The sequence below is a fragment of the Ustilago hordei genome (assembly GCF_900519145.1).
Source record: "Ustilago hordei strain Uho2 genome assembly, contig: UHO2_contig_29, whole genome shotgun sequence".
NCBI lineage: Eukaryota > Fungi > Basidiomycota > Ustilaginomycetes > Ustilaginales > Ustilaginaceae > Ustilago > Ustilago hordei.
In genome coordinates this window covers 38,021-56,428 of record NW_024545284.1, presented here as the reverse complement: position 1 = coordinate 56,428, position 18,408 = coordinate 38,021, and the positions used below count along the sequence as shown (strand labels likewise).

Below are 18,408 nucleotides of genomic sequence, written 5' to 3'. Positions count from 1 at the left end.
GTGCAGTGTAGATCATGATGGTTTTGTGCTCTTTGCTGCAGTCTTACTCTTGCTAGAGAGCGAGAGATCAAGCCCGTTCGCGAACGCCACCTGAATTTGTCTAATGAGCGCCCAGATGAAGACTACCATAAAGCACGGTGTGGTCAACAGCACATTGAGAACGGGATAGATATCCGGATACCTAGCCCACACCTTAGCTTGCAGACCAGGCAGCAACATCGGGACCACCAATTCCACCACATGCAACCCTGCCGCGGCTAGATAGGTCAGCGTACTCAACTTTCTAAAGAAGGAAGCACCCTTCACCAGACCCTTGATGCTATTCAAGGGCTGGAAAGGAACAGCCAAGTTTCCGACAAACCAGTTCCACCCAACTAACAGCACGACGTACTGCAACGCCTGACCATCCTTCTTGAGCAGCGGAAAGAGTGAAAAGGTGGCGATGTTGTTGAACCAGACTGTCCATTCCCAGTCTCGAGCACTGGTAATGTTTCCTCCCCACGTATCGCCTTTAGCCCCAAGGATCAGGGTGAGTGGAAGCAAGGGCAGAAGGATGGACTTTTCGTGTGTTTGAAAGCCGAACAGGAAGAAGGCGCAGGAGACGCTGGCCAGGCCGTAGGGCAGCATCTGGGCTGCTGGTGAGGGAAGAGACGATGCGACTGGGCGAGAGTCGGATGCCGAGAGGTGATAGTCTGAGTCGTGCGAGATGAGATTGTGGCGGTCAAGGGTCTCAGTTGGTGGACCAACCTGGCTGATTCTCCCACTGATAGACTTCGAGACGGATCCGGCTAGGAGAGACTCGATCTCGGATCGTGCTGGTGCTCCGGCGGCTGATCCGATGACAGATGGCGCTAGAAGATCGCGTGTGTTTGTCGACTTCAGTGAAGCTGCAAGGGTGGGTGCTTTGACGCTGCCGGCAGCGCTGAAAGCGGTCGACTTGTCTGCTGTAGTGCTAGTTGTGCGCTTCTGGACTGTCTCCTGAGCGACCATCATCTCCATCTTTGCCGTCTGACTACTCGCCCAGAACAAGAGACAGCATCCAGGCAAGATCGCTACCAGTGTCACCAACAAGCTCAACCTCGCTAGTGCTGTGGCTGGCATCATGTTCTTCAACTTGAACCGCGCTGGGAGAGGGAGGACGGAGAGGAAGCACCACACATTCGCCACCTTGTCCTCGAAAAGACCGCGTGCGAGCGGGAAGATGCGATGCACCAGCTGCCCGATCTGCTCCAAGCTTGTCAACCAGGGCGCAAAAAGCACGCCAAACGTGATGACGACAGCGAGACCAAGACCGACGAATAGCGTCAGTCCGCGTTCAGGGTCGATGCGGGCAAGCCCGATGCACCGTCCAAGCATTAGTGCGAATACAGCAGGTGCGTAGTACAGAGCCATCTGCTTGAACGAGAGACTGAGGCAGAGGAAGATGGCGGCTGCGACGTATTCGTAGCTGAGTCGGCGTGAGAGGTCGGCGACGGCTTGATTGCGGTTGCGTGCAGAGGGAGATGAGGAGGCTTCTGGGTTAGGAAGCGTTGTGTGCAACAGTGCAAAGCAAGCAGCACTGAAACCAAGCATGATACTGTTATACTGAAAGTGGCCATGGTCGATCAAGATGAGAGCGGGCTGAAGCAAGATGGAGAACAGTGCGATGGCCTGAGTGCGTTTGCCGCGTCCTTCGAGCTTTCGTGTGATGAAGAGCGCAAGAGCGGGGAGGTAGACCAGCAGGTCGCCAACAACCACTGTAGCTCGCATGAAGGTCACTGTTGCTGCATCTTCGTTACCTCTCGAAGTCTCGAATGCAAAGCCCGCTTTTGTTGATGGGAACAACTGACTAGCGTATCCGCATGCTAGACTGACCCACGCGGTGAGCGGAGGATAGTCCAAGCCCCAGTATTGCAAGTTGTAAAAGTACCACTTGGATGTCGGCAGATGCAAAGTGAGTTCGATCCAATGACGCTGTGCTTCAAAGTCACCGTGCATGGGTTCGACACCGCGTCCACTCCAGTCGCCGGTCGCCACCATCCAGCGGACCAAAAAAGCTGTCAGTAAGACGAGTGGCAGGATCACGCTCTTGAGCTGCTCTTTGGCTAGCCAGCGGATCAAGCGGCGGACAGGGGTATCTGCCTGCGAGCCCAAGCCAGAGAGTGCGTACAGATCGCGAAGTCCCGGCGGCGGCGTCGGTAAAGCTGGTGTCGCTGTCGTCGCTGATTTGTCATGAGCTATGGAGGCTCTGTCCGGCGAGAGAAGACCTGCAAGGGAGGTCTCGGTTATTTTTCGTCTACGTCGACCGCTCTTGGAGGTCACTGACCCTGCCGTAAACGCTGCAGGGATGGATGGCAGTGGTGGAGCAGGCCCATCCATCGACACGGGATGTGAGCTGCCTTTGACTGAGCTCTTGCGTCTGCGCCGTGTTGCTGACTCTAGCAGGTCTCCAGTGATTGGGCGTTGTTGTTGTGCTGCAGATAAGGCGCTTTCAATGGTGGATGCGGATGCCTGCGGATCTGCCTTCGCTCGCCATTCCTCGATGGTATCCATGGTGCGGCTCTCTGCCTCTCGACTGAGTTCCTGAGATGCCATGAAGGCGGGATGATCGGGGGAAAGAGAAGAGTAGCCGCTAGACTCACGGCGCGATGCAGACGCACTTGCCTTTCTACGGCTCCGTGGCGATTCGGGGCCTGCACTAAGCACGCCCGCGCTGAGTCCTGATGTTGAACCACCTTGTGGACGTCGACGACGTCGTCCAGCTTCGCTCAATGCTGCGCTTCGACGTTCAGGGCGGTCGAAAGTGGTAAGTGTACCGAGACTGGGAGATGTTCGCAAGCCAGGAGGAGCTTGCGATGTTCTGAGCCAGTCGTCCAGGTCAAAGCCGGAAGGACGTGAAGTCATGGCGCTAGATTGATGGCGTTGACGCGAACACTGCGTGTCCAATTGTGGCTGATGGTGGGCGAAAGCATCGTTGGAAGGAGCGAGACGGCGCGAGGCTGGGGCTGCACCTGAATGGTTGCTAGGCGGATAGGTGGATCGACCCTGCTTAGCAGGTATGGCCTGTCTGGATGCTGCAAGACCATTATGGCTTCCGTGTGAGTTGTAGCGCGCGCCAGACGCATACAATGGAGCCGGGAGTACGCTGCTGCCGAAGGAAGAGTACGAGTCCTTGCGTCTTCTGCGTTTAGATTGACCTAGCAGGAGGCCCACGTTCTCATCCTCCTCGGCTTCTTCGGGCTGTTGGACTATGCGAGAGGCGGATGAAGAAGGATCGGCAGATAGCAACTGCCACGAGGGGGAGGGAGAACCATAGGCCGTCGACTTGTGGTTGTTGTTGCTTGCGGATGATGCGGAGAGTAGATGACGCGAAGAGGATGACGGCTTGGATGTGGAAGAGAAGGCAGCAGAGTCGCCGTTCCTCGGGGAAGATGCTTGAGCGGCGAGACGCGACGATCTGGAGTGCGATGGATGGATGGGGATGCCAAACTGATCCAGCTTATCCATGCGAGCAGCGTTGCTGTTGATCCTACCCTGCTCCTGTATCCACTTTTCGGCAGGGTGAGGCGTAACAGAAGGATCATGAAGGGTGTCCTCGTTGAAGCTGCTGATGCCACTCCGGCTAAGAGAAGGCAGAAGCCTTTCTGGCCTCTCCTGCCAAGATGTGAAGGCGTCCGACATTACGATTCGATCCGAGAGCGGACGACTTTAGGGAAGGACGAGGTGGTTGAAGACGGGCTATGAGCCCCAAACGAGATGGCTGCAGCCGCGATCAATGGTCGAATTGAGGGTACATTGATGCCTTGCGATGGTGTGGTATGTGCGAAGGTGGTGACGGAAAAAAAAGCTCAACTCGCAGCAGGAACAGGAACAGAAGAGAAGCTAATCCGGGGATTTGCGTTGTTTGCAAACGCGGGTCAAAGTGTTGGTTTACGTTGGCTTAAGCGCAGTCAGTCTAAAGCGGATCGACACTCAAAATGCCATCTTCGGCTCTCATCGGCAACACATCCACTGAAACGCGTTCCGGAGCTCATTATTTTTCATTGTCAGAGTGGAGAAACGCACATGATGATTACGCGTTCCAAGCCGATCTGTCCTAATTGGCGAATGACTCCCGATTTAGATCGATCCAATTTGTTGTTCGGAACCGTCCAAAAATGCGGTCAGAGACAAAAGTTCCCACGATTTGCCCTTCTTGCAAATTCAGAACGCGCTCTGCTGTACATTCAAATTCCTCATGTCCCCGCTTGGTGATTGAAGTCGGCACAATTCAAAACGCAGAGAGACTTCAGAATTTGTAGCCAACACTGAGCTTTCGAAAGGCAAAACAAGTGACGAGAAAAAAAAAGAAAAAAGAAAAAAGAAAAAAGAAAGAAAGAAAGAAAGAAAGAAAGAAAAAAAAAGCAACAGCAGCGCCAGCATGTCGGATCTTCGCAGCGTTAGCTCTCCTCAAGAGTGAGTGAGCGAGCCAGGAATTTCCCTCAGACTCGAGTTGGGAGCAAGCGACGCAGCAGAGACTGACAGGCAAGCCTGCAAGTGCCCAAGCGTGTGCGTCTGACTGAGGAGTGCAAAGCGCCAGGGTAGTTGACGCTGTCGTCGCTATCGTCATTCTTTCCCTCTGCACCAACCCCACACATACACATAGTCAAGATGGTAAGTTTTGACGACATCAATGGCAAAGGCTCGATTAACAGTGATACACTCGACACGCATCAGCACATTCCAAACCAGCACAGCATTGCATGATCTGCACATACAGTCAGTCGCACATCAAAAACATCTCCCAGCAATCTAAGGTCACAGGATGACCGGACAGCATCATAACCCTTGAAGAAATAATCGCACCCGAGCTAGTCAAAATACATAGCCTCGACTCCACACCAACAGGGACAGAAAATGACGCCTTACGAGGCCGATTGATGAAAGTTGGCATGCCGAACTAGGAGGATGTTTCGTTTAGCATGCACACAAAAGATCGCCTCGCCGAACCTTCTTCCTGTCGTCATGCTCTGCAGCATGCGGTCACCCAGTCAGCGTTCAGCGTACTTACAGTAACACGAAAAGTGTCACATTACGAAGTTTTCATCGGAAGGCATTTTAGCTTGTCTCGGCATGCGTATCCGATCGTTGTGCATCGTACCCAGCTCTAACATAGACTGGCATACGGAGCGGTGTCGTCGTGCTGCCCTTCCCACCAACCATTCAGCACTCAGGATATATCACTGTTCGATCTGAGGCCGCAAGCCATCCCAACCACCGACCTACCAACTAGAGCACCACCGACTAATACATACCTTGCATCATATCTATTTGCAACTTACCCACATTTACAGTCGAAGCGCACTGTCAAGGTTGGAATCACCGGAAAGTACGGTACCCGTTACGGTGCCTCGCTCCGACGACAGATCAAGAAGATCGAAATTTCGCAGCACTCCAAGTACACCTGCACTTTCTGTGGCAAGGACTCCGTTAAGCGCAAGGCTGTCGGCATCTGGGAATGCCGTGCCTGCAAGAAGGTCATGGCTGGTGGTGCTTGGACTCTCAGCACCTCGGCTGCTGCCACCGTCCGATCGTGAGTATTTCCGACGCAAGCTATTGCAATAACCGTTTCGACCGGAAGAGCAGAGGAGGGCACAGTGGATCGTAGGAACAAGCAAGGATAAGATAAAGTGAAGAAGCAGGCGAGGCAAGGGCGTGTGGACACGAGCACGCGGCGAGAATAGTTGTTATGGCCAGCAGACGAAAGACTGCAGCAATACGGACGCACGGAACACATAGCGCTCAAGGCGAACCAAGTCACCTAAAGTCAGGCTGGGGTTTGATTTAGCACACATGCATTTGGCGACGGAGGACCTGTCTGCGAAAGCTATGCGCTTTTCTTGTACTCCTCACTCTCTGGTCGACGGCACGTATCATCCATCAAGTACAACTTACTGACCTATCTGTCACCACCCGTCCCAATTTACTTCGACTGCAACAGCACCATCCGACGTCTCCGTGAGCTCACTGAGGCTTAAGCGTTTCTACACTTCGCTTTCGTCTTCCCGTTTTTCGCTCTCTCATATTCGTTTCGGTCTCGCTTTGTGACATCTCTACACCCATTCATCACTCCGCACACACACACACACACACACATACTGTGATGTCGCTTTGTACACAAGTCTACCCTTTACCGCACACATACTCTCGCATTTCAGCGTACACACTCTACGCCAGCCATAGCCCAAAATATGAACCAGCGCATACTACAATAGATGCGCAGATTCTCGCGTCTCCATTGCCTTTCGTTTGCGATTTCTGATGGTTGCGTGAAAGCGATGAAATAAGAATAGCGATGACAGTCTGCTCGACAGCACACTGCCGCCATCAAAAGCAGAAGCATAAAGTAGAGCATCACGGCCCGATCTGAAATCCTCCTCCCGATGAGGTCGATTAAAATGCCTCAATTTCTAGCGCCAATTTTAGAAAGAAGACACGGCAATCCAGACATCACTCTGGTTCTCACATGTTTTACGAGTCACTCAGACAAGTGACACTTCGGCAAGCCAAGCCGAACCTTCTCTTTGTGGCAAAGATCGGAAGAAGCTCTTCCACAACGCAAGAGCCTCGCCATCGTCTGTGTGCGCTGTCGAGGTGCAGAAGCTTGTCTTATCGTAAGGCTGCATTTGACCGAGGAGGCCGCGTGGGTTCGGAGCGAGGAGGGGATCGTATGCAGAGTGTATAGCCGCATCCAAACCCCATCGTTGAGTTCGCGGCTATGATCGACCTCTTATCGCAACAACGACCTCGTAGCCGACTTCTGCGTCCACGGGGAGTCATCGACTTTGTATCTTGGGATCTAGTCAAAGGGATCAACCACTTGAGTATGCCATCTCCCCAACCACGAAGAACGGAGAGGCACACAAAGTTAGCCAAGAACCCGACTCCACCATCAACAGTAATAGCAAAGACACACCGAAGAGCAAGCATTCGACAACGTCCAAGCTCACCTTCACCCGCTTGCTGGTTGTAGAGCTAGCCACACTGCTAGCCCACCTCTCGGCTACACAGGCGAGCAATTCTTCGTCAACGCAACGACCCAGAACCTCCCCAAGGAAGCCACAGACGCTTACTGGAAGTCCTTCGATACCCTCCGCAACCTAGGCGCCGAGATGGGTGAATTCACACGCTTACGAGAAGGCAACGCAGGTTAGATGGGGGAAGCAGACCGTACCCTGCCGCAGAGCCAAAGAGCCAGATCAAGAGCATCGTTCAACCTGCACAGTAAGCCAAGCACAGACGGGATGTGATTTTTGTTGTAAGGGTGCAATTTGGATGACAAGCCAAATCGTCAGCGATGGTAGCTATAGGCTATGCAAAGAGTCTGTGGTATAAAAATACATTTGAGTCAAACCCGGAAAAGAGTCAAGTTGAAGGGGGATCTAGTGAGTGTGCGAGAAGGAGCACGAGAGCAAGGTGTGCGGTCGAGAGTGGCGGATGGTATGTGTGTGAGAAGTGGGATTAGAAAAAGCACTGGTTGCAATGATATATGCAGATGCAGCAAGAGTATATGTAAAGAAAGGCAACCACTTGCCTCATAGTACGATATCGCGCAGGTTGTTGGTGAGGATGATATCGGTCACCGAAGCCATAACGATCTTTAGCAACGACACATCAGTCGCATTGGTGAAGCTCGGGTAGATCTCCTTGGTGGGACTTCTATTCAACCTGCAAAACCTGGCCTTAAAGTAGCTTCTAGCAGCGTTAAAGTCGCGATCATCTCCGTCGTAGTCAGGGAAGTAATGCTTGATGCTGCTATAGGCGATCTTTAGCCTGAACACATCCACCTTGTTGAGGAAGAGAATCATGGATGTACGGGTAAACCACTTGCTGTTGCAAATCGAGTCAAACAGCATGAGAGCTTCTTGCATCTGGTTTGAGTCCTTATCTTCCACCAAGCAGCTATCGTAACCGGAGAGGGCGACACAAAAGAGGACGGCGGTAACGTTTTCGAAGCAGTGAATCCATTTCTTGCGCTCGCTGCGTTGTCCGCCAACGTCGAATATGCGATAGACGCGATCTTGGAGTGGGAAAGTGGTTTCGATGATGCCCGTTGTCTTGTTGCGACACCGTAAGATGTCGGATTCGGTGGGAGTGTAGGTGGGGTGGAAGAGTCGATCGAGGTGGGAGTAGTAGTAGGACATGTTATCTGGTACTGCTGCTTCGTTGCCTCTGCGGTAGACGGACTGGACACCTTGATCGGACCAAAGATCTTTGAGTGCGACGAGGTAGTTGCTTGGGAAGGGCTCATCTTCGGAAATGTCAGGATAGGAAACAAAGAGGGAGAGATGACCGATGTTGGCATCATGCTGGAAGTCAACAGTCCATTCCTCCATGACATCTAGGATGGACTCCATTCCCTGAACGAGGTTGAGGAAGACGAGTCGACGGTAGTTTTCGCGTTCTTCTTCGGTGAAGGGGATATGGTGGATGATTCGCATTGATTTGAGGATGGTGGATTTACCACTCTCACCAGCACCGAGAAGGAGAAGTTTAACTTCGCGAGAAAGATTCTTTTCATCTTCTTTGATCTGACGGTCGAGCGCTTTGGAATTCTTGTACTCGGGAGTGTCTTGGGTCTGCTCAGCAGACATGCATGCACCCATCTTGGCGATTGTGTTTAGCGGTCTGGTGATCGATCGAGGCTGTGTGAGAGGGCTGAGTTCAGTTTGGGAACAGTGCCGATAGAATCGAGGCTTGGCGTGGGTATGCTGAAGCAGCTGAATCCGAACGTCCTCCGCTTGATTTGAAAGCTGAGGTGAGCAAATTGGAGCTGTGCCGCGGATTCTAGGAGACCGAGATAGAGCTCCAGACTGGCCTTGCGATGAAAGGATGCTTGAACGATGACACGGAAAGTCGGAGTAGATGACGCTGATGGCGAATGTAGGGACGAACGAGGTGAGATGGTAGACGGGGGTAGAATGAAGGTGGGAACGAGATCAAAGACTGGACCCGTGAATGGTAGATATGACAATGCGCGTGTGTGTGTGTGTGTGCGGGGAATCGAGTTGTGACAGGCGCGACCACAAAAAGAAAAAACAAAAAAACAAAAAAACAAAAAAAAAACAAAAAAAAAAAAAAAAGAAAGAAAAAAAAAAAAAAAAAAAAAAAAAAAAAAAAAAAAAAAAGGTTTGGCTTGCTAATCGGAAGCAACGGAATCGAAACGCTCGTGCTCGACAGCAGCAAGCGAAATGAAAGCTCTCGGAAGACCCTGAAGAGACTGCTGTGCTTCCGACACGGCAGCACACGAAGGAGCAAGTGAAGGAGAAAGCAGGCGAAGTGGGCTTTGATGATGGCTGCTCGAGATGAAGCGATCCGAATGCGTTCGTCGTTTGGAACCCAAACGACTGGCCCTTGCAACCAACACACAAAATCACACGTTGACTTGCGTGTGTCTAGGTGAGATCTGACACAAGACCAGCAAAGAAGATTTTGCGGCTGCAGAGAGGGAGAGAGGCGCTTTGCTTTGCCAGTGCGTGTGTGTCAAACAAGAGTCACCAAAGGCTGCTTGGTATGAGACAGTGAACTGCTGCCGAAGTGGAAAGTTGCACATTTGATTGTGTTACTCTTTTCGGCGTGGCGTGGCGTCGCTTGCGTTCCTGTTTGCGAGAGAGAGACAGAGGGAGTGTGTGTTTGTGGGAGTTTGTAGGTTAGCGTGCGGCTGCTTTCTCTTCTTCTTCTGACCAACTCTAAGGCGGAGTTTGAATTTTGTCTCTTTCGTGGCGGATCTCACCCTTTCCGTCTTTATTTCTCGTCCGCAGTAAGAATTTCAGAGTTTGCAACTGCTGGCAAAAAAGCACGTTGTGAGACGGTACGATTGTAAAAAGAGGTTTCACAATGAAACACGGCTTTGCAAATAGTGATCAAACTACTGTCGACCGCCTCGAGTCACAAATGAGATCTTGGCAAGGACAAGGGGCGTGAGCGTTGGAGATAGGGATTGGGTAGCGAGCGAGCAGGAAACGTGGTAAGTTAGCGCATAGAGGGAAAAAAGGGGGAGAGTTTCATTTGAAAGCTGAGCTTAACGTGATCAAGTGACCAACTCTCTTTTATTATTATTATTATTATATCTGGTTCAGCGACACAGCTTTTCGACATCACACATACATACACAATGCAAAAGTTGAGACAGAGAAAGAACAGCTTTGATGAGCGCAGCTCGGCAGCAGATAACACGGGATACCTCGCTCATTGTTGTTGTGCAAACGCTCGAACAGCGGAACAGGGAGCCGCTGCAACGGATCCGTTGTGTCAAGAGCAGGTCCCTTTGCCAAGTTCCCATGGCTACTGCAACACTCGCAGCTCTTGGTAGCCCGGCAAACAGCGACTGCAAAGCTAGCTTGCATTGTGTTGCCATACTTCTCATTGTTCGACTCTAATGATCAGTCAAACGACAGCTGGTGATAGCATGCTCAAGAATACGATCTCCTGCACAGTCTTGCAGCTTCGCTCTCCGCTGTCAAAAAAAAAAAAAAAAAAAAAAAAAAAAAAAGAAAAAGAAAAAAAAAAAAAAAAAAAAAGAAAAAAAAAAAAGAAAAAGAAAAAGAAAAAGAAAAAGCTGTCACCGGCGTCTCGTTTCTTTGACGCCAAGGCACACTCCCACAACCCCGCTTTCCGGAACAAAGGGATCTTCTTGCCTTCTCTGCTTTTGTTCTTCTGCAGGCTGACAAGGGTAACCGAGTGAGGTCCACACACACCAAAGTCGTTCTGTGCAGCGATGGGAAAGCTCTCGAACAATCCTTCGCCTATATGGTACGATCTTGCGTGTGAGAAGAGCATGATCGGGAGGCGCCACTCAAAAGTCAAGCAGAATCTGCCTGTTATTGCACTTCCCACCTCACTGCCATGTCGGACGTGCGAAGCTTCCAAGTTGAGGAAGCATCCAATCTGACGTGCCGCCAACGTTGCTCACTGCTATCGTCAACCTATGGGCCTCTCTGGGATGCAACTTGCTTTCAGCTTGGTGTCTCCAGCCATGCGGCACGGTACTGCTTTCCTCCATCGCCCAATCACAAGACTGCTTCGAACTTGAGGCTCTTTGCCTCGCATCATTATCGCTGACGTCGGATGGCCTTGCAACACGGCCCTTTTTTTCCCAAGCAGCTTGCATGGTTGTTGTGGAAGCAAAGCAGCCAAAATCGTTTTCTATGCATGCTTTGATGCACATTCGACTGCCACCAGCTCAGCTGACGTTGAGCTCAAGAGTGACGCTTCGTTAGCCAATCAACGCTACTGTATCGAAAGGGGTTTTCCGAGGTACTTGTTCCTAGTCAAAGACTCAGGAGTTGTGCGCATTCACACATGATATCTGGCTTGACCACATGGGCTGTAGCGAGGTGAAAAGCAGCGATCGAACAAGAAGGGGCCCAAGCCACCTTTCGGAACAACTTGACCCAGAGTTTGTGTAGTGTGGTGTTCAAGTTCTTGCTTCTCTGAAGCCGTGCGAACCATTCCAGCGGATCGTAGCGCAATATCCGAGGGCGCATAGCTCAGAATGCTGTCAAGACATCAGACATCGTCTGCCTTGCTTATAGACGAGACGAGCTCAGCTGGTGTCGAAAGGAAGTAAGGGACCAAAGGTAGAAACCACGTTGCTCGAGCAGCCGCAAAGCAATCCGCGTCTGGCCTGTGTGGCACTGTAAGGGCCAGGACGGGACCGAGTTTGACTACCACTTGGAGAGCTTCGAGGCTGATGTTGCACTTTCCCCTATTCGCTCTGCCGCCGAGAACTGACTCCGTGCGACTCCCCGCCGCGGTCTCGTTCCAAGTTGTTGCATGAACGTCAGCCACGAATCACCTTCGAGCGTCATGCCTTCCACTCCGACAACCAGTGCGAATTGGTGGACATTCTGAATCGGGTAACAGCTCTGGAGATTGGTGTAATATCGGTGATCAAAAACGAGATCTTACAACCCTATGAAAAACATAGATTGCAGCTTCGGTCCCGATTTCGTAAAATTTGGAAGGCTGCTGCTTGACACTTTCCACCTTCGCAATCCTGCACTATCTTCTTGCTGACACCAATCCACATCTTGACGTCGTACCCATCTGAACAACACACTGCCAAAAACGCTCACACGGGATTCGTCCAGGATGACTACAAGGCCCGTCTTCAACCGACTCTCGCAGTCCTTGCGAGCTGCGCGCACATTCTCCTCCTCCTCCCGCGCATCGCAAGCCCCAGTCCCCAAGCCCACCAAGCCAGCATCTCAATCGCAGCCATCACTTCCACCAACACCAAAGACACAGCTCGAGCAGATCCGACAGTACCCAGCACACCCATTGCTCCAATTCTTCCGCACACGTCAACACGAGATTGCAGACAAGTCCCTGGCAGGCACCGCTGTCATCGAAGAGGCCAGCAAGGACTCAATTTCACCTCCCAAGTACTTTGTCAATCTGCCACATGCCGTACACCAGTCTGATCTTGGTAAAGATACCAACAGCAGATCATGGCTTGCTAGCGAATTGCGATTGAAGAGCTCTAAAGAGTTGCATACTTTGTGGTATGTGCTCTTGATGGAGCGCAACCGCTTGGCCACAGCTTGGGAGGAGTTGAATCGTGTTGGTGCTCGTCAGGCTGCTAGGATGTGGTCGCAGAACTTGGGCGGGAAGAATCACAGAGTAAGTATCACCTTTGCTCCACATCAGGCAGAAACATGTACCCGCTGGCCTTGCAGAGAAATGTTTTACTGACAGCAAAACCGTCGCACGCTTTCATCTCTACAGGTCCGCAAATCTATGGCTCGCATCAAGTTCGTTCTCAACGAGCGTCGTCTTGCCTTGATCGAGGCTCAGAAGCAGGTTCGAGAGGCTGTTCCGGCGCCCGAGCCTGGTCAGGGTGGAAGTCTGTTCGAGGAAGCCGCTTTCGAAGAGACCGCCCAGTCATCTTCTTCTGCCACAACACCGACGCAGCAAGCATAAGCTACATTCTGTTCTCCACACAAATAGCCCACACTGCCATGCAGTCGCAAGCAAATCATTCTTCTTCCCATTCATCAGCATGTAACAGTATCGCTCAATTCAATTCATCGCATCATTCATACATCTGATTTTATCGCCTGGAGATAGATGCTCTTGTGCCCATATGACGTGTCCAACGAGACATACCGACGAGCTATCCGAGCATTGTCGACAGAGACGTACCGGGTCATGCACCGTGGTAGCGCAATTCCTTAAGGCCCTGCAAGGTCCGCGTGCGTATTCAGCAACTCGCCCTCTGTCTCTCAGCCGCAATCTCAAACTATGATATCACAACGGGCACACATACTGATCGCACCAAATAGGAACAGCATAACATGTCTGATAAGCGACACCACCTTCTTTCGATATTTCGGGTGTGTGTGTGTGTGTGAAGGTTCTCTTTGGGGGGTTGATAAAGAAGAGAAAAGAAACGTGTTGATGGTACAATTGCAATGTAATGATGTGGGGGGGGGGAACATGCCGATGCAGTGTGCATTTTTGGTAGGAGCTGGAGGTATCGAAGGTTGTCACACTCGTATCGACGCTGTGAAGAAGCCGACTTCGAAAGAAGGGGCGAAAGCTCGTCGGCCATGCGACGTACGAATGCAACAACTCGAATCCAGTTCCATGGTGTCAAGTGACTGCTGCAGGCCAAAGTCGGAACGCATGGGTGCTCGGAAATATAGGAGAAGTGCAGGAAGAAACCGGTTTACTTCTTCTTGGAAGCCTCGGCAGCCTTGGTCTTCTTGGTACCACGGACCTTCTTGGCACGGTTCTTGCGTTCCTTGCGGAGCTTGCGCGAAGCCTTCTCGGTCTTCTCGGCAAGGCCAATCTGTGGGTGATGAATGCAAATAGGATCAGGGAATGTCAGAATGACTGTTGCAGGATGACTGTACTGGATCTGTAGCATGGCTCTCGACAGCATCACTCATCTTCGCTGATGACAATGTTTCGAGATGACTGCCTGATATGCGCTTGCGTTGCGAGATACTTACGCGGACGAGGCGGTGCTTGGGCTCGAACTTCATCGACTCACGCGAGTCGTAGATGAGGGCGAAACCGGTGGAGCGTCCACCACCGAAAGCGGTTCGCATACCGAAAACAACGCATTGCTCCTTGGGGGTCTTGTACATCTCGGAGAGCTTCTCAGAGAGCTCAGCCTTGGAGACATTGGGACGAGCAGGGTGGATGACATCGAGAACCATCTGCTTCCTCTGGAGCAGACGGTTGGTGATGAACTTGCGAGTTCGGAGGGTGACGGGAGAAGTGGAGTCCTGTGAGGTCATGATAAACGACGGCGGCGATGATATACGCAACGTAGTAAAGAAGGTTAGTTAAATGTGTGCTGGACGAGATATTGAGGAAGAACCGATGGCCGAATCAAGGTCAAGTCCGACGCTACTGCAGGTGAGTTTTGGTCGAGAAAAGAGTCGTAGGAACGAGATGAAAGATTGGCAATGCGTGCATCCGAGAAAGCCAGAAGAACCGCTAAGAAGTCTGAGCGCGAGCGAAATTTGCGTTATCCACCGGATCCGAGCTGAGACACTCGTCCACTTGGGCCTGTCCTCGCCCAACCCAACTCATCAACCGCCATATCTGTGGTCGGCCTCGACAACATGACTGTCGACGCTTACGAAGAGCTTTATTGCGTGTCCAGTTTGATCCCGGTCCTACGTGAACACTATCTCATATATCCAAGATGATGCCCGAACATCATAGATAACCGACGTTGACCACTTTTGCTGTCCTTTTCTCGAAACATCAGGATTGCGTCGAGGTGCTCACGATCTCGATGAAGATCATCAAGTCGACATTGAGCTAGATGCTGGCGTCTTCGTCGTTGTTTGCATACGTGCATGTGTGCCAGTCGAATCTTCCCCAGCGCACATCGAGAACTCTGTATCATCAATGTTATAATGCCGTTGCGAGTCTGCTAATGCTGATTCTCCATCGTCGAGGCTATGGACTAATTGTCGCTACTGTAGACAGTGGTGGAACGTTTGTATCATAGGTCGCCACAGTGAATGACGGGTTGCTGTACGGATTTGCTCCGTCTGTTGTCGATGCTAATCATTGCAGATGGCGAGTTCGCGATGTGGTGTATTTTGTCGTAATGCGGTGCAGCAGCGTCGAATGTTGTCGATGATTCGGCAAAGATCGGTTCCATCAATGGCAAGGGCATACTCACCATCTTGACGAATTCTTGGTGGTAGCGAAGAGTAGCAAAGGATGGTGTCGAGCTCAACCTAGCAGCAATTCACACACTCATACACACACTCATACACACACTCCGCGCCGTCTCGCACCGCAGACAGGCAGGCACACACGCTCTCCAGCCTCACAAACACGTTTGACCTCGAAATGAGACTTGACTGCCATCTCGTATTCTTGCCTGGCTGCTTGCCGCCTCTTACTCTCGAACCTCCAATTCTTCGAAATCTCACCCTTTCAGGGCGTCACATCGCGCTGTCGTGCCTCGTAGACTTGAAACGAGTCGACCTTCCAAGTCAGCACACAGGAGCAATACAAATTTGAATTCTGAGCAGTCCTAGTCGAGCCTCAAAGGCAGAAGAATTCGGTGTTTTTAACCGCCAAAATCTTGTTCAGCGTGGGAATTTTTGCAGTTTTAGCTTCAAACGCGCAGAACGCCCTTGGACTTGGAAAGGATCGATCGGGCAGCAAAGTTGTCCAAAAGTTCACGACCGATTGGCTTGATTCATTTTCCCCCTTGGAATTCGGTGATGAGCCAATGCCTGCGCAATCCGACAGCTTCCTTACGCTTGGACCCTGTTGCAAGTAGGACAAGAGACACATACATCCCTTGTTGAGTCATGTGCCGGTCTTGAACGATGAGCGGGGCTCTTGCTGGCCTGTCACAGTATGCGAACTCCGACTCGGATGCTGAATCGGCTTCTGATGGCGACGAGGTCAAGGTCAAGTCAAAGTTGAGCCGACCTGAAGCCCTAACTCCTCTCAAAATCACAAAGATAGGTCCAACTGCAAGTACAGCCCCAGCCAACCTTCCTCTCAAACGAGTAACAAAAAGGTGAGCATGATGATATTGTGTACGTGCGTCTGCGATTTAGGAGCGTCTTCTGACTCTGCTGTGCTGTAAGCGTTTGAGAAACAGGAAACTGCCGCCCCTCGAGGCGGACAGCTTGCAACGACAGGATGACGATTCACCCAGCGACTTGACCCCGGCGCCAGCCAGCAACAGCTCAAAGAAGGTCGCACGCGGAGATTGGCTGTGCTACTGCTTTGTGGATGGTAAGTGGAGCCTGCTAGGCTTTGAAAGCAATCAAAGACTGCGTTCTGACCTGGGATGCGCACCCATCCAGTACCTTTGGACCCCTCTTCGAGCGCCTTGATACGAGACTGCCACAAACACCTTCAAGAGCAGCTCGGAACAAGTCACACTTTGCTGGATCTAATACATTCAGATGCCAGTCCTGGAGCCGACCCCGCGGAAGAAGCAGGATATTTGCACGTCTCTCTCACACGTCCGTTCACGGTACGAAGCTCCGAACGGGACGAGTACGCTAAGATTGCAAAGGCAGAGTTGCAAAGGCTCAAGGAAACGATAGGCAGGTGAGTTTCGTCTTGTGTATACGTATCGTGGGGAAAGTATGAAGGGCGTTCCAACTGATTGATACGCTCTTGGATGCATCTGTGCGGAATAGCTTTCCTTTCTCCTTCTCAAGGATTGCCTATTTGAACAACGACGATGCTTCGAGACACTTCATGGTGCTTGAGGTTGGCTCGGGGCGCGATCAGGTATGTACGGACGATGCAGCTGTAGGCTGTCGAGCTCAGCAACAGCTTCGAATGATCTCTGTGAATGTAGCCCTTGACTGACAGAGCTCCGGTTTCTCCCACCTTTGTTGACAGTTCCACAAACTGTCAACAGCGCTGAGTAAAGTGCTCCATAGAGCCTTCCGCGCCAAAGCGTACTACGAAGAAGCTCGCTTTCACGCGAGCACATCATGTCTGGAGATCACAAAGACCTTGGATGATGATGCCGAACCGCCAGAACTGAGAGAAGCAGGAGAAGCGCTCGGTCCTCGCTTCAGTGACATCGTCAACGACGTCGAGAAAAAGTGGGGTCCGCAACTGCGCAAACATCCCCCCACCTGGGCCGCGCGTGTCGGCATTCAAGTCGCTAACAGGATCACCTATGTAGATCTCTGACCTCTCATTCCCTTCGGTAACGGTGTCCGTAGCAATGCACAATGTCTTTGGTGAAGTGCGCCACACGAGGTGAGCCGGTCGGATCTGTCACGCGTACAAGTGAAAGTATGTGACCTCTAGTTCGATCTCATATCGCCGCCATCTTCGTTCACTCGGATCCGCAGCATGTTATCCCAGGTCGGTTATCGTGACAAGCATCGGCAGACCGGCTATCCGACACCCGACGAGGAGAAGATAGTTGCCCCGTCATGTTTCAACACCCTCTATGGGAAGCACGTCTCAGTATCGTATGTACACGCATACACAGAGTGCTGGGAGACACACATATATACTATTCATCGTCTTGTACTTAGTTCTTACATACTATCGCAATCGCAACTTGTCAACGCTATTTGCTGCACGTCCAACAACAGTACATCTTAGAAATTCTTCGAAGACCATGAAACCAGATTATACAGCAGTATATATATACGCAACCTAAAACTTCAGCAATAACGCGATCCGAATTAGTTTAGTGGCTATGACGGCGCCTTGTCAGTTAATGACCAGCGTTCTCCGCGCAGAAAACGGCGCAGACCCGGGTTCAATTCCCGGATTCGGAGGATCATGTTTTTTTTAATTGTTTATTTATTATAATAATATATGCATTTTCTTTATTTTTCTTCTTCCTTACATCCTGGCAATCGTCGTGAACTCAAAAGAAGGATGAGTTGGGTTCATGTGACCCTATTCGGACAGTTGCATGCCGAAGGAAGCGATCAAATATGATGATACATGCTGATATAAACGTAATCGGGGATCTGACGGAACAGATCAGTCCAGAGATCGGGTACAACACAGTCCCGCTCGTTGTCAAGCTAGATCGTGAAGTAGGATACTCCCACATTCGGCATGTACCTCATAGATATATATATATATATATATATCAAGCTGAGAACACTAGGTTCTCACCCCGTTCATTTTAGTCAATCGAGTATATGTGTTTCTGTCTTAAATAGCAGTGACATCGTGCTCCGACTCTAACCGATCATTGATTATCGGGACCGATCTTCTTTATTTTCTTTTATTGCACGAGTTCTCCGATGAGCTTGCGCCCGAAGGTCAAGAGATGCGCGAGAGAGATTACTAACGATGGTATTGGGGAAGCAATGGTATGCACTACAAAGCACTACAAAGATTATGCGAAAAAGGATAGTGATAGATAGCTGAATGGAATGATTGTGTGCCGAAAATGGGATA

General features: G+C 51.1%; 6 protein-coding genes and 1 non-coding gene across 7 annotated transcripts; 4 read left to right on the top strand and 3 right to left on the bottom strand.

Annotated features, from left to right (window-relative positions):
- Positions 1 to 12: 12 nt before the first annotated feature.
- On the bottom strand, positions 13 to 3,660 carry UHO2_07422 (uncharacterized protein; the record flags this gene model as incomplete). The annotated part of the gene is made up of 1 exon (XM_041559030.1): positions 13 to 3,660. One exon carries the CDS (start codon positions 3,658 to 3,660, stop codon positions 13 to 15), a length of 3,648 nt encoding a protein of 1,215 aa, XP_041414964.1.
- A 969-nt stretch (positions 3,661 to 4,629) lies between these two features.
- On the top strand, positions 4,630 to 5,555 carry UHO2_07421 (putative RPL43B - 60S large subunit ribosomal protein; the record flags this gene model as incomplete). Its single annotated transcript, XM_041559029.1, has 2 exons — positions 4,630 to 4,632; positions 5,313 to 5,555. 2 exons carry the CDS (start codon positions 4,630 to 4,632, stop codon positions 5,553 to 5,555), a joined length of 246 nt encoding a protein of 81 aa, XP_041414963.1.
- A 1,998-nt stretch (positions 5,556 to 7,553) lies between these two features.
- On the bottom strand, positions 7,554 to 8,624 carry UHO2_07420 (putative guanine nucleotide-binding protein alpha-2 subunit; the record flags this gene model as incomplete). Its single annotated transcript, XM_041559028.1, has 1 exon — positions 7,554 to 8,624. One exon carries the CDS (start codon positions 8,622 to 8,624, stop codon positions 7,554 to 7,556), a length of 1,071 nt encoding a protein of 356 aa, XP_041414962.1.
- Positions 8,625 to 12,111: 3,487 nt separating this feature from the next.
- UHO2_07419 (uncharacterized protein) lies at positions 12,112 to 12,942 on the top strand (the record flags this gene model as incomplete). Its single annotated transcript, XM_041559027.1, has 2 exons — positions 12,112 to 12,642; positions 12,748 to 12,942. The coding sequence occupies 2 exons, from the start codon at positions 12,112 to 12,114 to the stop codon at positions 12,940 to 12,942; spliced, it is 726 nt and encodes a 241-aa protein (XP_041414961.1).
- Positions 12,943 to 13,690: 748 nt separating this feature from the next.
- UHO2_07418 (putative 40S RIBOSOMAL PROTEIN S24) lies at positions 13,691 to 14,267 on the bottom strand (the record flags this gene model as incomplete). The annotated part of the gene is made up of 2 exons (XM_041559026.1): positions 13,691 to 13,882; positions 13,977 to 14,267. The coding sequence occupies 2 exons, from the start codon at positions 14,265 to 14,267 to the stop codon at positions 13,691 to 13,693; spliced, it is 483 nt and encodes a 160-aa protein (XP_041414960.1).
- A 1,563-nt stretch (positions 14,268 to 15,830) lies between these two features.
- UHO2_07417 (uncharacterized protein) lies at positions 15,831 to 17,169 on the top strand (the record flags this gene model as incomplete). Its single annotated transcript, XM_041559025.1, has 5 exons — positions 15,831 to 16,027; positions 16,112 to 16,248; positions 16,320 to 16,569; positions 16,656 to 16,755; positions 16,870 to 17,169. 5 exons carry the CDS (start codon positions 15,831 to 15,833, stop codon positions 17,167 to 17,169), a joined length of 984 nt encoding a protein of 327 aa, XP_041414959.1.
- Positions 17,170 to 17,669: 500 nt separating this feature from the next.
- tRNA-Asp(GTC) lies at positions 17,670 to 17,771 on the top strand. Its single transcript has one exon. It is a non-coding gene; the product is annotated as a tRNA-Asp (tRNA).
- Positions 17,772 to 18,408: the final 637 nt, after the last annotated feature.